The 15,575-nt window shown below is 42.6% G+C and overlaps 1 protein-coding gene across 1 annotated transcript in view; it reads right to left on the bottom strand.

Annotated features, from left to right (window-relative positions):
* Positions 1-845: 845 nt before the first annotated feature.
* sipa1l1 (signal-induced proliferation-associated 1 like 1) overlaps positions 846-15,575 on the bottom strand; it is a 64,077-nt gene continuing 49,347 nt past the window's right edge. The window contains exons 14-24 of the mRNA XM_058065489.1: positions 15,350-15,499; positions 14,126-14,256; positions 12,047-12,144; positions 10,074-10,555; positions 9,826-9,999; positions 7,068-7,236; positions 5,786-6,020; positions 5,549-5,719; positions 5,365-5,476; positions 5,213-5,291; positions 846-4,797 (exon numbers count right to left, since the gene is read on the bottom strand). Of these exons, the coding sequence (XP_057921472.1) occupies positions 4,654-4,797; positions 5,213-5,291; positions 5,365-5,476; positions 5,549-5,719; positions 5,786-6,020; positions 7,068-7,236; positions 9,826-9,999; positions 10,074-10,555; positions 12,047-12,144; positions 14,126-14,256; positions 15,350-15,499 (1,945 nt within the window). The 3' untranslated portion in view covers positions 846-4,653. The remainder of the gene's footprint in view (positions 4,798-5,212; positions 5,292-5,364; positions 5,477-5,548; positions 5,720-5,785; positions 6,021-7,067; positions 7,237-9,825; positions 10,000-10,073; positions 10,556-12,046; positions 12,145-14,125; positions 14,257-15,349; positions 15,500-15,575) is intronic.

Below are 15,575 nucleotides of genomic sequence, written 5' to 3'. Positions count from 1 at the left end.
CTGCGACAGCTATGAAGAGGAGGGTACTGATGTGATATTACAATATAATTACAATTATATTACAAAATAATTGGATATACAGGTATAGTTACTGTAAAGATCACATCAGTACCCCCCCTTTCATGGCTATTTTTCATAGCCCGCAACAGCTATGAAAAGGGGGGTACTGATGTGATATTACAATATAATTACAATTATATTACAATATAATTGGATATACAGACATAGTTACTGTAAAGATCACATCAGTACCCCCCTTTTTCATGGCTATTTTTCATAGCCTGTGACAGCTATGAAAAGGGGGGTACTGATGTGATATTTGGCCTTGGGCGTGTGGAGGGTCAGGGTAAGGAAGACTTACTGATCGCTCACATCAGTACCCCCCCTTTTCATAGCTGTCGCAGGCTATGAAAAATAGCCCTGAAAAGGGGGGGTCCTGATGTGATCTTTGGCCTTGGGCAAAGGCAATATTAACACTTTTTTTCTCGCAATATTCCAACTTTTTTTGTTGTAAATTTACATATGTTCTTCCTCCTAAATGTACGAGTTTATTGTGGTAAATTTACAACTTATTTGTCGTAAATCCATGACTTTTTTCTCATAAATTTACGACTTCACTCTCACAGGTTTATGACTTTATTCTTGAATTTTTTTCCCCAGTGTTGCCCCTTTTTGCTTAGAAATTTGCCATTATTTTAATACTCTGTCATAACAGGCATTGCCTGAGACAGCTATGAAAGGGGGGGGGGGGACTTACTGTAAATAATAATCTAACCGTAATCTGTAAAGCAGGCATAGAGAAAGCAAATCCAGACGTCACACAAGCAAACACGAAGTGGCACAAATTCATGATGGCATTTATTTATTTCAGAAACTTCAATACTGTGATCACTGCAAATGTCGTCTTTATACCTTTACATTTTACATAGACAAAATAGACACAGGAATCAAACAGTATCTGTTCTCTGGAAAGTTCCACGGTGGGCATGGTTACATCACATCATGGCTTGATGAAACCCTCCTAACCGCCATCACAGACCGAGCATCACTACAGGTTGAACCCTTTCAGGCCTGCTCTCCGATCAGTTTTTTTAGGGAAAGAAATAACTGGGATTTGTTTGTTGTTGTTGTTTTTTTTTAATTAGGAAAAGTCTTATACCTCCCCCTGTTGGTCAGAAATTGCAATAACATGAAAACTAAAGCACAGCAAAGCACATCTTCATAATGATTGCACACAACAGATGGATCATTCTCACGCTCCAAAGTATGTAAACTCCATTTGTTTGAAAAAAAATGTGCAAAGTTCTTTACAAAATGGAGGGTTAAAAAAAAAAAAAAATGTACGGGATGAACCATAATGCATGAGGAGACAATGCGGCAAACATTTGCATGGCACACTGCATCATTCAGGCATTTCTTAGTTATATTACAAAAACTAGAGCACTTTACAAGAAAATATGGATTATTATCTAGTTTTTAAACAAGCTGCATGAGCTCCATTATCAGACCGAGGCAATTCAACATGGAAATTTACAACCGATTTTTATAGCGATTCTTAAAACAGAACCTTTGTTTTTGTTTATAATTGGATACACAGGTATAGTTACAGTAAACTTCAATTAGTTGTTGATACCCTACATTCACAACACATGCTAATGTGCCATGTTGGATGTACTCCACAAGGTACTACAAATGAGAACTGTGATAGTAATCGGCATCTGCCACTAGTGCATGCATCTGGCGCTAACGTCCACAGCCAAATATAAGACGGTACGTTTGCCTACAAAGCTCATATCTAGACACTAAACCAACATACGGTATCTCGGCAATCAGGAGCTTTTCTACCGGTCACTCTCGCGCAAACCAGTGACTTGAGCTCGCCGATGATGTACTTTGTGTAACTGAATGCGAAAGGCACACACACTCCCTCTGCGCTCCATCTTTAAGCCTCAACCTCTCACAGAATTGAATAAGATGTTTCTATGATGTTGCCTTGTTTCTTACGTAGACATCTTATGAACGCAATATGGCCAAAACTCCTAATGGCTTCGAAATGATGGCAAAAAAATATATAGTTTCTTGAATGGGAAGCAGTTTTCAAGGACAAAAACAGAGTGAAAAGTGTGCTTGTAAAATATCTGTATTCATACGGACCATAGCGGGCGACACAGCGGTCTAGTGGTTAGCACGCAGACCTCACAGCTAGGAGATCAGGGTCCAATTCCACCCTCAGCCATCTCTGTGTGGAGTTTGCATGTTCTCCCCGTGCATGCGTGGGTTTTCTCCGGGTACTCCGGTTTCCTCCCACATTCCAAAAACATGCTAGGTTAATTGGCCACTCCAAATTGTCCATAGGTATGAATGTGAGTGTGAATGGTTGTTTGTCTATATGTGCCCTGTGATTGGCTGGCCACCAGTCCAGGGTGTACCCCGCCTTTCGGCCCAAGACAGCTGGGATAGGCTCCAGCACCCCCGCGACCCTTGTGAGGATAAACGGTAGAAAATGAATGAATGCATATATTTTTCTCCAAATGATAAACTTACATTAAACCCCCAAACAGCGATAATTTATCAATATTGGCATCGGTTGATATTCAAGGCTGCAATATTGGTATTTTAAAGTGGAAACGTTGTATTGGGACAACTCTGCTTTCAAACTTCTAGCTGGGATAGGCTCCAGCACCACCGCGACCCTTGTGAGGATAAGCGGTAGAAAATGAATGAATGAATGAATGACTAAATAAATACGGACCATAGCCTGAAATAGAAAGTGGTTGATGGCGCTACCTGCAGGGGGGTAAAAACTCCATGACTCCAGCAGAGAGCGCCGTTTCACAAGTCACTCAACATTCTCAAGCAGGAAGATGTGAGACAAGACATGATGTGTGTGTAACTGCAATACTGTGTACTGTATGAATGGAATTGTTTCATTTGTAAAACACTATTTCAAATGGCTTTAATAACAAATGTACTATTTTTTTTAACTGTTTTAAAAATAACAGCTCATTTGATGGCACTCTGCATGCAACTGAATGCAGGAGGGAAATAATTTAGCAAGATTGTGTACAAATACGAGTATTATTTTTCCTTTTGTATATCACTAGGCAACCACAAGGCATTGTGCCAGGCCCCCTGCCATTGTGCATACAATAGAAACACTAGACCTTTATTGGCGTGTTAGCAGGTGTGTTTACATGGGATGAAGAGGAGTGTTCCACTTTCATGTGTTGGCCAGGTGCTGTTTCAAAGGCACGTTGGACCCTGGGAGGAAATGACCATAGTGACTGTAGGCACGGCTGGATAGACTCATGTACATTCACCCTGTACATAAACACACATTTTCCAGTATTGAAAGGTAGATTTAAGTGAAATAACCTCGGAATTCTCAGACCATCCTCGTGGGAAAGTATGGAATTGAAAACAATAAACATAGAGCACACCTAATGTCAGCTCCCAAAAATCAACCTCTGATTGTCTACAGCTGGCTAACGATGCTCCGCCACCTTTAGGTGGCACCAAGCCCGGGCGAAAAGGTTCTAAGAGGAAAACACACTAAGTGGCGGCACATAAAATAACCATGACACTTCCACTGGTCATCACTAGAGGGCGTTGGAAGCAACACAACAGCAGGCTGGAGCACCACAAAATACAAGAAAAGATACTCAGGCTTTAGCCAGGATTAGGAAAGAAAGCCATTAAATTATATAGTTAGATTTCTTCTTGAGGAACTAAACACTGATGCCAGTTGTACTGTGCTAATAGAGAAACTTATTCATCGGAATTATAATACAAGGAAATAAATAAACCCTTCATCGTCATCCGTTCAATGAAATTGTTCTCTCGCCTCTTTAGTCTTTGCTAGCGGAGAGGGGGCAAGGGGACAAGGGGACGAGGGGACAAGGGGGCAAGGGGACAGAGGCTCATGTGCAGCAGTGTCGTGTTATCAGGAACATATTTTTTCCTCACATCCATCCAAGGAAATCTCTCCCGGCATCTTCCCTATTGCTTTTAAGACCCAAAGCACTCCGCATAGAAGTCTGTATTTTATGGCGTTGGCACCGCTGCCGATGGCTTTTAAACATCTTCCTATTGACGGGGGGGCTGGTCTGCGCCGTAGAGACAGGTCGGGTGTTATCGCTTACGCCCCCTCCCCAAACGAGATAACATTGGAATGGATACGAATTCCCGTCAGTGCCGAGAAACAATCAGCCTTCGGGATCGTTCAAAAGAATCTCAATTTTTTTTTGGGGGGGGGGCTGATTTTCTGTCTCCATCTGTGTGGAATGAAAAGCCGTCCCCACAGTCCGGTGGGTGAGCAGAGGTTGCGTTCCGCTGGCTTTGATTTGGCACAATAAAAAGTCGTCTGAGGAAAAGAGAAGAGGACTGTGGTTTCAAGGCAGGAGGGTCAGTAGATGGCTTGTGGTCACTTTATCGGAACCGGGGGGCGTTGCTTCCGTAAGAGGGGCGTGGATTCCCTTTCTCAAAAAAAAAAAAAAATAGATGAGAGCACAGCAAAATCAGAAAAAAGCTAAAAATATTTGCTGTGCGTCATCCTAACAGGTCAAACTACGCCCCCTGGTGTTTTCAGACGGAGAGTTTCTTTTTCTTTTGGAAACTGGGGGCCATTTGTGTCCTCTTCTGTCCAGAGGTGCATCAGTTCATGTCGATGGTGTTGAAGACCCACTCTGTGAACTTCTTGAGCTTTGCAGCGGAGGACCGAGACTCTTCCTGAAGCCTCTGGTTATCCTCCCAAAGCCTCTTGATCTGGGCCTGAAGTCGGACCTTCTCGTCTCGCTCCTGCGGGTTTCAAACAGTTTAAAAATGTACAGGTCAACCCTTGCTGCTGACCTATGACCTGTGAACTGGGTGGAGTTGTGCAGTAGGGTCCGGATGCGACTACTAGAGCTGGTTTTAGGACTAAATTTGCAATTTAGAAGAAGGTCCAACCAACAAAGCTTTTCTGGGAAGTATGAAATTAGAAGTATACCAGAAAAAAAAGTATTGATGTTAGAAGTATGAAGTTGGAAGTATACCAGGAAAAAAAGTATTGATGTTAGAAGTATGAAGTTAGAAGTATACCAGGAAAAAAGTATTGATGTTAGAAGTATGAAGTTAGAAGTATACCAGGATAAAAGTATTGATGTTAGAAGTATGAAGTTAGAAGTAACATTGATGTAATGTTGTGATCTTGTGTATAATGTTTGTGCGTTACCTTCTTGAGGTCCTCTTGGAGCATCTTCACCATGGCCTCCAGCTTTGTCACCTTCCTCTCCAGTCCTATGTGACCCTCGCTGTGAGGACAAGCATCCATTGATTTGATCAGACTGCTTGATTGAGAAGAACCTATCCTTGAGTTCCTGTTACCTCGACGAAGGCCGGGACATGGGGGCGGGTTGGAGCTCTATGTGGGGCTGCTGAGGACTGGAGGCCCCGCTGCTTCTGTGGTTTGAATCCCCAAACACGTAGCTTCTCTGGACTGGAAGGACACACGTCACATGTCAAAAGTGGACAAAAGCGTCAGAGTGGCGTGTCTATCGCTGGAACCTACCATAGTGTGTGTTTCTTTCACTCTCAAAGGTGTTAGCCACGTCCACGAGGTGTGTCCATTCCAGTGGGGTGTCCCTGTCAGAGGATGGGAGGGGCATCAGCTCCTGCGGCAGCGGCCCGCGGTGGCGCTCCACCAAATCCACCAATGACGTGTCGGATGCGGAGAGGTCGCCTACCAACAGTAAAAGCCGACGATGAGCCGACGCACATCGGTGCCGATCTCATTTGTTTTTTTTACCGTGCAGTTTGACTCCCAGTTTATAGGAGGGTCGTCGAAGGGGCACGCCCCGGGTGGTGGGTGAGCGCGGGAGGGTGGAGCAGCTGAAGAGAACGTCGGCTCCGAGTGTCGGTTCCACCACCGAGTCAGCCAGGGAGGGAAGGCGCTGGCCGCGGTAGATGCTCTCGTCTGACAGCGTACGATGGAGGGAGCGACGGCGGCTGGGGGGCTGGCTTGGTGGGGACTTCTGGGGGTGCTTTGAAGGAAAGGATTCATGTTACGATTAAATTCACGGTGACCCTAGAAACAACCCTTCACGGTGAAAGCCCCTGCCGTAGATAATAAAGCTGACTAAACCAACAGTTAAAGCAACAATAAGAAACAGTCTAACCTTCATCATTACAAGCACATTGGCTTCCAATATGGAACACCGTGTCATCGACCCCCAGATGACCGACTTTAATGGTGTGTGATACCGTGTGATCAGCCAGGACACCGCCCATGTTTGTGCTAATATTGCAGCTAACGTCGCTGTTAAGAAATGCTGGCACATGCTTCCATAATGAGATAATATTCATGCAAGATGGAACGAAATTACACTTTATTAAGCTTTTAGCGCAGAGGTGTCCGAAGGGGCCATTTGCGGCCCACGGCTGTGTGTTTTGTTTTTTTTTTGGTTCGCCCACGGCACATTCTGAAAACAGAATTTCACAAACCACTAAAAGCAAAAATGGACAAAGTCAAAATATGAACAGAAAAAGTAATTTTACGAGAATGATGTCATAATATTATGAGGACAAATTTTAGTATCAAAAGTTGAAATATAAATGAGATTTTTTTGTGTTAAAAATAAATATTATGACAAAACAGAAACATGTAAAAACTGAAAAAGTTATAATGTTATGGGAATAAAGGTACAATATTAAGAGTAAAAGGTTGCATTCTAAAGAGGAAAAAAAGTCACAATTTTACAAGCATAAACTCTCAATATTAAAGAAATAATATCATTTTAATAGCATAAAGTTGGAAGAAGTTATAATATCAGAGGAATACAGTCAAAATATTAAAAGAAAAAAAATCCAAATATTAAAAAAAAATAGCCAAGTTCATACTAATATTAATTTATTATTTTACAAAGCTGAAATATAGTTTTTTTTTTACTTTTACTTACATATCTACATGTGTAAACATGCAAACAATATACAGTATAGTATTTTTCAGTATGTGGCCACCACCTGTTCATTTGCATGGATTCCCTAAGTGATTATTTAGTGTCAGTTTAACAACCCCACATGGCCATTACCTTGTCCTTATGTCTGCGTGGGGGCAGGGGGCTGTCCTGGGCGCCATGCCTCTTCACATCTTCCTCTACAGTAGACTTAGCATGGGGCTGCGGAGCGTGCATGTCCCTCAGTGAAGGCCTGGCTGCCGGGGTTGGAATAGCATCCCCCCCACTTTCCACCGGGGATTTCCTGATGACACACGACAAAAAGATGGCAAAAAGATGCAAAAGACCGTCTTGGGAATTCTGTGTAATCTCCTCTACAACCACAAGGGGGGAATCAAGCCCCGCAAAAGGGAGGGGGCATCCCTAGCTGGAAGTTTGCTGAGTTGATTGATCCCTCCAAGTAGCTTTGAGCAAGAATGTGGAGCATGCTTCAGATTGTGATACGTCTGTGAGGATGACGCTTTAACTGTCTTTACATGGCACCATTATTATTAATCATAGCGGGAATGAAGTCACAATGTAATTCATTGTGGTGCAACGCCACCAGAAAATAAAACATACAATATTTAGCTTATCATTCCCGCGCATACGGACTACAATTACCTTATTTTCCGGACTATAAGTCGCACTTTTTTTTCATAGGTTGGCTGTTCCTGCGACTTATACTCCAGAGCAGGGGTGCTCACACTTTTTCAGCATGCGAGCTACTTTTAAAATGACCGAGTCAAAATGATCTACCCACTACAAAAATGCAAAACATCTATTTATTTTCAAATGTATTGAGGATTATTTGTACGTACAATGTATGTTGATGTACCTTACATAACCAAATGAGCCAATATTGCAAAACACACATAATTAACTATTAACTATGAACATTTTTTGTAATTACCTGAGTTTACTTTGATGACTTGCACTGAATTGAACCAGCCAGGGATGCATAGTCCGGACAGTAGCTGCTGATAGCCAGGTTAGCCAGGCAAACGCACTTCGAAAAAGACGTTGTGAAAAAAAAGGTCCACCTCCCACTCTGTATGGAAGTGATATGTTTTTGCCTTTTTACTTGGTCCAGCTACTTCACTCATTTTAGTGACCATAAACTTTAGCGAGGGCTTAAAATCTGACGCAATTCGCCGACTAGCTTAGCACTTTGCATCGCTGTTTACGCATGAGCGGTGACCTAAAGGTCAAAATTCAGTTGTCATCTGACTGGTTGTCCTGTATGTCAATCAAGTAACGGGGATGGATGATAGGCTGACATCGTAAGTTCTGCTGCACTTAGAGACGTTGTATGATTTGATTGGTCACCCGAAGGGCAACATTCAGTTGTCATCTGAATGGCTGCCCTGTATATCAATCAAGTGACGGCTTTGATGCTAGGATGATATTTTTTTAATGTCACGCCGCGATCGACCAGTACCACCTCCGCGATCGACCGGTAGATCGCGATCGACTTGTGTGACTTATACTCCGGAGCAACTTATAGTCCAGAAAATATGACAATTTTAAATATCATTTAAATGATATTGATGAAATGATCATTTCACTAATCTTTTTTTATAAACATGACTTTCTAGCATCTTTGTTTACACATTTTGGCTTCCTCTCTGGCGGCAGCTCGCTAGCTAATTTTTGCCCTACAGGCGAGCTAAAAACGGACATCATGTTCATAAGGTACATGCTAACGTACTTATTGAAAGTGCAACTTCATCTTGAACACCCAGAAGGAGGTTGGACAATTTAGACGCCCTTTGAGGGCTCTCAACTCGCAACGTCGCCACTGGGAAACCCTGAAATGTCTCCTCAGCAGACTTGCCAAGCATCTTCAGGTCAACGGTTTGTGTGAGTCACTGGAAGAAAAGTGTTTAAATGGAAAAAAGTGTTTATGTTCCATAAACACTGGACACCTTTTCTGTTCATGTTTATTTTTTGTGTAGCTGAATAACCATTGTGTTAGCATATCTTACACCTATTCAGCCTGTTCTCTATTCTTTTATTGGTAGAACTTGCCTTCCAAGAGGACGTAATGTGTGTTTTGGTTAAGTAGTTACCTGTAAAAAATGCGACTACTCCAGTGTGACTTATGTATTTTTTTTCTACCTAATTATGCATTTTTGGCCTTGTGCGACTTATACTCCAGAGCGACTTATAGTCCAGAAAATACAGTACTTGCAAAAAATGCAATTTATGCATGTTTTTTTTCTACCTAATTATGCATTTTTGGCTTTGTGCGACTTATAGTCCAGAAAATACGGTACTCGCAAAAAATGCGACTTATACTCCATTGTGATTTATGTATGTTTTTTTCTTCCTAATTATGCATTTTTGGCCTTGTGTGACTTATACTCCGGAGCAACTTATAGTCCAGAAAATATGACAATTTTAAATATCATTTAAATGATATTGATGAAATGATCATTTCACTAATCTTTTTTTATAAACATGACTTTCTAGCATCTTTGTTTACACATTTTGCCTTCCTCTCTGGCGGCAGCTCGCTAGCTAATTTTTGCCCCACAGGCGAGCTAAAAACGGACATCATGTTCATAAGGTACATGCTAACGTACTTATTGAAAGTGCAACTTCATCTTGAACACCCAGAAGGAGGTTGGACAATTTAGACGCCCTTTGAGGGCTCTCAACTCGCAACGTCGCCACTGGGAAACCCTGAAATGTCTCCTCAGCAGACTTGCCAAGCATCTTCAGGTCAACGGTTTGTGTGAGTCACTGGAAGAAAAGCTCTAACTCAAGTCACCTGTTGGTATATCAGTATCGCCGATACGGATATACCAATTTTTCTAACACAATATCTTTATTTGGTGACAGAACTTACTTGCGCGTGTCTCCAAAGTCAACGGAATTAATGGTGGAACCGGGCTTCCTCCAGCCTATCAGGTACTTGGACTGAGCTCCCTGCCGAGGGTAGAAGCTCTTTGGTCCAGGAGACACCGAAGACTGGGATGATGGTGATGTGGTTGAAGATGATTCATCGCGAGGGGAGCTAAGCCTGTTGAAAAAAAAAGTATCAACGGCGATGTAACAATCAAGCTCATCATAAAATTGTGCACACGGCAGACGAACCTCGAGTGGGAGCCGCCATCACTCAGACTGAAGGTGCTGCTGTCACGAACCAGGAGATGAGTAGGAGGGGTTCGACCGGTACCTTCCAGGCTCCTTTCTGCCGGAGGACCTGGGGACTCAGCAGCCGCAGGTGACCTTTCCAGCATTCGGCGTCCTCCTTCTGTGGGGCTGTGCCACGGGGATCGATCCCTGCTCTCTCTGCCCCCGCTGGGGGCAAGCAGCGAGGTGGTGCTGCCGTGATGCGAGTGCGGGTGGTTGTGGTGCGAGGCCCCGTAAGAGCTGGTGTCAATGCCGCTGTCGGCTGAGGCGCCCTGAAGGTAACCTCCACCTCCTAGGCCGTTGGGTTCTGGGTCACCTTGGTCCCCGCTGGAGCCTCCGCCGGCCCCCATTTCGTACCATTTATCGCTGTCACTGTGACCCCCACTGGAAGCCGTACTTGATAGAGTGTTACTGCTGGAGTGTCCAGAGTAGGGGCCGTCCGACTACCACAAACACAGTTCATGTTAGAAGTCAAAGTATACCAGGAAAAAAGTATTGATGTTAGAAGTATGAAGTATACCGGGAAAAAAGTATTGATGTTAGAAGTATGAAGTATACCGGGAAAAAAGTATTGATGTTAGAAGTATACCAGGAAAAAAGTATTGATGTTAGAAGTATACCAGGAAAAAAGTATTGATGTTAGAAGTATGAAGTATACCGGGAAAAAAGTATTGATGTTAGAAGTATACCAGGAAAAAAGTATTGATGTTAGAAGTATGAAGTTAGAAGTATATGAGGAAAAACGTATTGATGTTAGAAGTATGAAGTTAGAAGTATACCAGGAAAAAAGTATTGATGTTACAAGTATGAAGTTAGAAGTATACCGAGAAAAAAGTATTGATGTTAGAAGTATGAGGTTAGAAGTATACCAGGAAAAAAGTATTGATCTTAGAAGTATGAAGTTAGAAGTATACCAGGAAAAAAGTATTGATGTTAGAAGTATGAAGTTAGAAAGAAGTATACCAGGAAAAAAAGTACTGATGTTAGAAGTATGTAGTTAGAAAGAAGTATACCAGGAAAAAAGTATTGATGTTAGAAGTATGAAGTTAGAAAGAAGTATACCAGGAAAAAAGTATTGATGTTAGAAGTATGAAGTTAGAAGTATACCAGGAAAAAAGTATTGATGTTAGAAGTATGAAGTTAGAAGTATACCAGTAAAAAAGTATTGATGTTAGAAGTATGAAGTTAGAAGTATACCAGGAAAAAAGTATTGATGTTAGAAGTATGAAGTTAGAAGTATACCAGGAAAAAGGTATTGATGTTAGAAAGAAGTATACCAGGAAAAAAGTATTGATGTTAGAAGTATGAAGTTCGAAGTATAACAGGAATAAAGTATTGATGTTAGAAGTATGAAGTTAGAAGTATACCAGGAAAAAAGTATTGATGTTAGAAGTATGAAGTTAGAAGTATACCAGGAAAAAAGTATTGATGTTAGAAGTATGAAGTTAGAAGTATACCAGTAAAAAAGTATTGATGTTAGAAGTATGAAGTTAGAAGTATACCAGGAAAAAAGTATTGATGTTAGAAGTATGAAGTTAGAAGTATACCAGGAAAAAGGTATTGATGTTAGAAAGAAGTATACCAGGAAAAAAGTATTGATGTTAGAAGTATGAAGTTCGAAGTATAACAGGAATAAAGTATTGATGTTAGAAGTATGAAGTTAGAAGTATACCAGGAAAAAAGTATTGATGTTAGAAGTATGAAGTTAGAAGTATACCAGGAAAAAAGTATTGATGTTAGAAGTATGAAGTTAGAAGTATACCAGGAAAAAAGTATTGATGTTAGAAGTATGAAGTTAGAAGTATACCAGGAAAAAAGTATTGATATTAGAAAGAAGCATACCAGGAAAAAAGTATTGATGTTAGAAGTATGAAGTTAGAAGTATGCCAGGATAAAAGTACTGATGTTAGAACTGGTGTAAAAAATAAACCGACCTGACTGCTCTTCTTGGGGGAAAGATGGATGACCTGCTCCTGTCTTTGGATGCGAGGTCCTCCAGAGTAGCCTTGCCCAGATTTAGAGACCGGTGCCTCTGCAGGGGGAAAAACACCGGAACACACGGCCAAGGTTGGTGGAAAGGACATTCCAAACACACGGAGGTTCAAGCGGGAATTTTATGTTATGTGTTTTTAATGGAGGAGTGTAATTTCACTCATGACACAGATACAGTTTTCATTCTGTGGCTGCTGTTTCTATGAAAGAAATACACATCACTTGTCATTCAACTCAAGAAAATTTGTCCCTCGACAGTCCCTGCTGGGCTTGTTCTGGGCAAGCTGTGCCGTGTGAATGAGTGTGTGTGTGTGTGTGTTGAAGTGAAATACTCTACAAAATGTGACCGTTGTGTAATTGTCCACATATTACGCAACATGACCCCCAGAAGAGGCATATCAGGATCACAGCACCACAACCGAAACCGCAGTGGGACCTATCACAACATCTGCTCAGATGATTTTGCAAATTTGGACACCCCCTCTTATCTCTCTTAGCATTACTATGCACACGGTCGTCCACGCACGGCTGCCCGCGGGCGTTTCGGTGCTCATTAGAAATGGCTGACACGTGCATGCCTGCTTGTTTGTTTGTTTGAGTGCAAAAGGCAGTCTGTGACTACTTGTTTGTAATAAGAGTTGCCATAAATATCTCTTAAAAGGTCAGCCTCACCATATATGACCCTAAAAGACACTTTATTCGCATGCCGGTGAATATTCCCAGTCATCCAGGTCATTCAATCGATTTGCTCAGGTTGTCTCATCCGAGCAGCCTTGATGAGTTCTGACCAGAGGGAGACGCCATCTTTATCTCAGATACAACGCCGTATTTTCGTTCAAAATAATTTAGCCTTGCTCAAATAAACAAGGCACAGCCACCTTGGTTGGACGTGGGTCCATGACCACTATTACGTCTGGATGGAATACTAACAACAGTGACGCAAATGGCCTTCGTTGGCCCACAGAGGCCCCATCACCTCCTCCTTTAGAGGATGCACCAGGTTCCCAATTCCTACATTTGCACTTTTATCCAGATGCTCACCAAAATGTATGAATTCCTGGAAATGTGTTTTGTATTTTTGTATGATTCCGCTATTTACTGTGTCAAAAATGACTGCTAGTGGTCTTCTAAGATTGGAATGAATGAATACATTTTATGGAAATGATCAATTTACTCAATCTTACAACCCAAATGTATACTTGTCTGCAGAAACAACTCAATAGTATGCATTCCTCTACGTGACGATCTATATCCGGGCACACAAGCGGGCCACATCCTGATAGATTATGACTTTCAGGTCAAGACGTTAACTACGGAGGACGACAGAAGCACACAATGCTAAACCACAGCCAGCACAGCAGACCATGAAGAGCCGGACTCTAGACTCAACTTGCAAAGCCTGAACTCCTCCACCCCCTAAAAAGCGCTTTCAACAAAAACCCCAAAATGAAAAGATTCTGGCCACTTTCTCTGTCATTGTGGAGGTCAGCTCCGGGTTGAGAACACAAAGTAAGCTGGTCAACATTCCACTTGAGGACGGCCCAGCAGAGAATCAGAGAGACTGGAGTTTGATTTCAGTGGCTTTGACTGACCGGCATGGACAGAAATAAAGCACATTTGCAAAAGCGCTTCTATGGGAAAATGCGTCCAAGTAAATGGAAGCAGATGTACAGAAGAGGGGGGGAAGGATGAATGAGACAAGAGCCAGTGGTGGTGAAATAAGGAAGAGTCTTCACAGAGGAAAGGGAGGAAGGGGAAGTCGCACAAGGAGTCGGTTAGCCAACTGTGCATGGGGGCAGGAAGACGAGGAATCCCCCCCCCCACATTGCCAAATCTTATAAAAAAGACAGGTGAGCAAGAGAACCAAAAGCTTTCACTCTGCATTCCGTGCAATCCTACAGGGCATGAGTCAGATTCCCTCACATTCCTGTGTACATATGTAAACACACTAGCATGTATAGCATAGCATAGCATAGGACACTTGCAAAGCACATTTCCATGGCTTTGTGTCTTGGACTCACCTGTTGACCCTCGTTCGGGCCCTCCTTCCTCCATTCCTCTCGACCAATTGGGTGCAGACTTGCCACCTGACCCGCCCTCTCCAACGACCTGTCTCTCATTGGACATTGGAGAATGGCGATTGCTTACAAACCTGGTAAAAAAAAATGAAAAAAAAAAAAACGTAAAAATAATCCCCCACACATCAGTTTATTGCTGAATGCTAAGCACCGTAATGAATCTACATATTTTGTCAGAGTTTTTCTTCCTGTCACTCACATACACATATGGTGCTATATACGTATGGTCTTGAGAAAAAGAGGCATTGTCTTATATTTGCGTAAATACGCCATATGCTTTGTATAACAAAGGAATTGTGTCAAATTTGATTCTATCATTGCCGCTGCTCGGCGGTCGAGTGGTTAGCGCGCAGACCTCACAGCTAGGAGACCAGGGTTCAATTCCACCCTCGGCCATCTCTGTGTGGAGTTTGCATGTTCTCCCCGTGCATGCGTGGGTTTTCTCCGGGTACTCCGGTTTCCTCCCACATTCCAAAAACATGCTAGGTTAATTGGCCACAGGTATGAATGTGAGTGTGAATGGTTGTTTGTCTATATGTGCCCTGTGATTGGCTGGCGGCCAGTCCAGGGTGTACCCCGCCTCTCGCCCGAAGACAGCTGGGATAGGCTCCAGCACCCCCCGCGACCCTTGTGAGGAAAAAGCATGAATGAAATGAATGAATTGCCGCTGCTCTTGTAGTCGGCCATCGGCATTCGGTAAAGCTCTGTCAAAGCCAAAGGTCACAGACTGCTCCAATTGGGGGCAGACTTGCCACCTGACCCGCCCTCTCCAACGACCTGTCTCTCATTGAACATTGAAAAATGGCGATTGCTTACAAACCTGGTAAAAAGAAAATTAATAATAATCCCCCACACATCAGTTTATTGCTGAATGCTTAGCACTGTAATGAATCTACATATTTTTGTCAGAGTTTTTCTTCCTGTCACTCACATACACATATGGTGCTATATACGTATGCAGAGAGGTCTTGGCGTCAATACGCCATATGCTTTGTATAACAAAAGAATTGTGTTCAATTCGATCCAGATTCTTATCGCAGATATTCAATAATGAAGTGCCTTCCTCTGCATGAAGAAGAATAAACTTCATAAAAGAAGAAAAAAAAGCCAATATGAGTGTGATGTTTGGGGCTATACTTCATCATAAAGTGTGACTAGCATTCTTACTGCTCTGGCATGGACTTCTGTCTCCAGTGAGCCGAGCCGCCGGAGGCGTCGCTGGAACAGGACAGGTTACTGGGAGAGCTGCGATTATGAGGAGAGCGTCCCAGAGCCATGGAGGAAGCCAGACTGTAGCTCTCGGTGCCTGGAGACATCCTGGGGAATGAACACATGAACACACACACACACACACACGGTCTGGATGAACGATATAGAAATATGTTTCTGATTT

This window comes from Doryrhamphus excisus, chromosome 1, assembly GCF_030265055.1.
Source record: "Doryrhamphus excisus isolate RoL2022-K1 chromosome 1, RoL_Dexc_1.0, whole genome shotgun sequence".
In the NCBI taxonomy this organism is placed as follows: Eukaryota; Metazoa; Chordata; class Actinopteri; order Syngnathiformes; family Syngnathidae; genus Doryrhamphus; species Doryrhamphus excisus.
The sequence above is the reverse complement of the archived record's forward strand: the minus strand, read 5'-3'. Positions and strand labels throughout refer to the sequence as shown.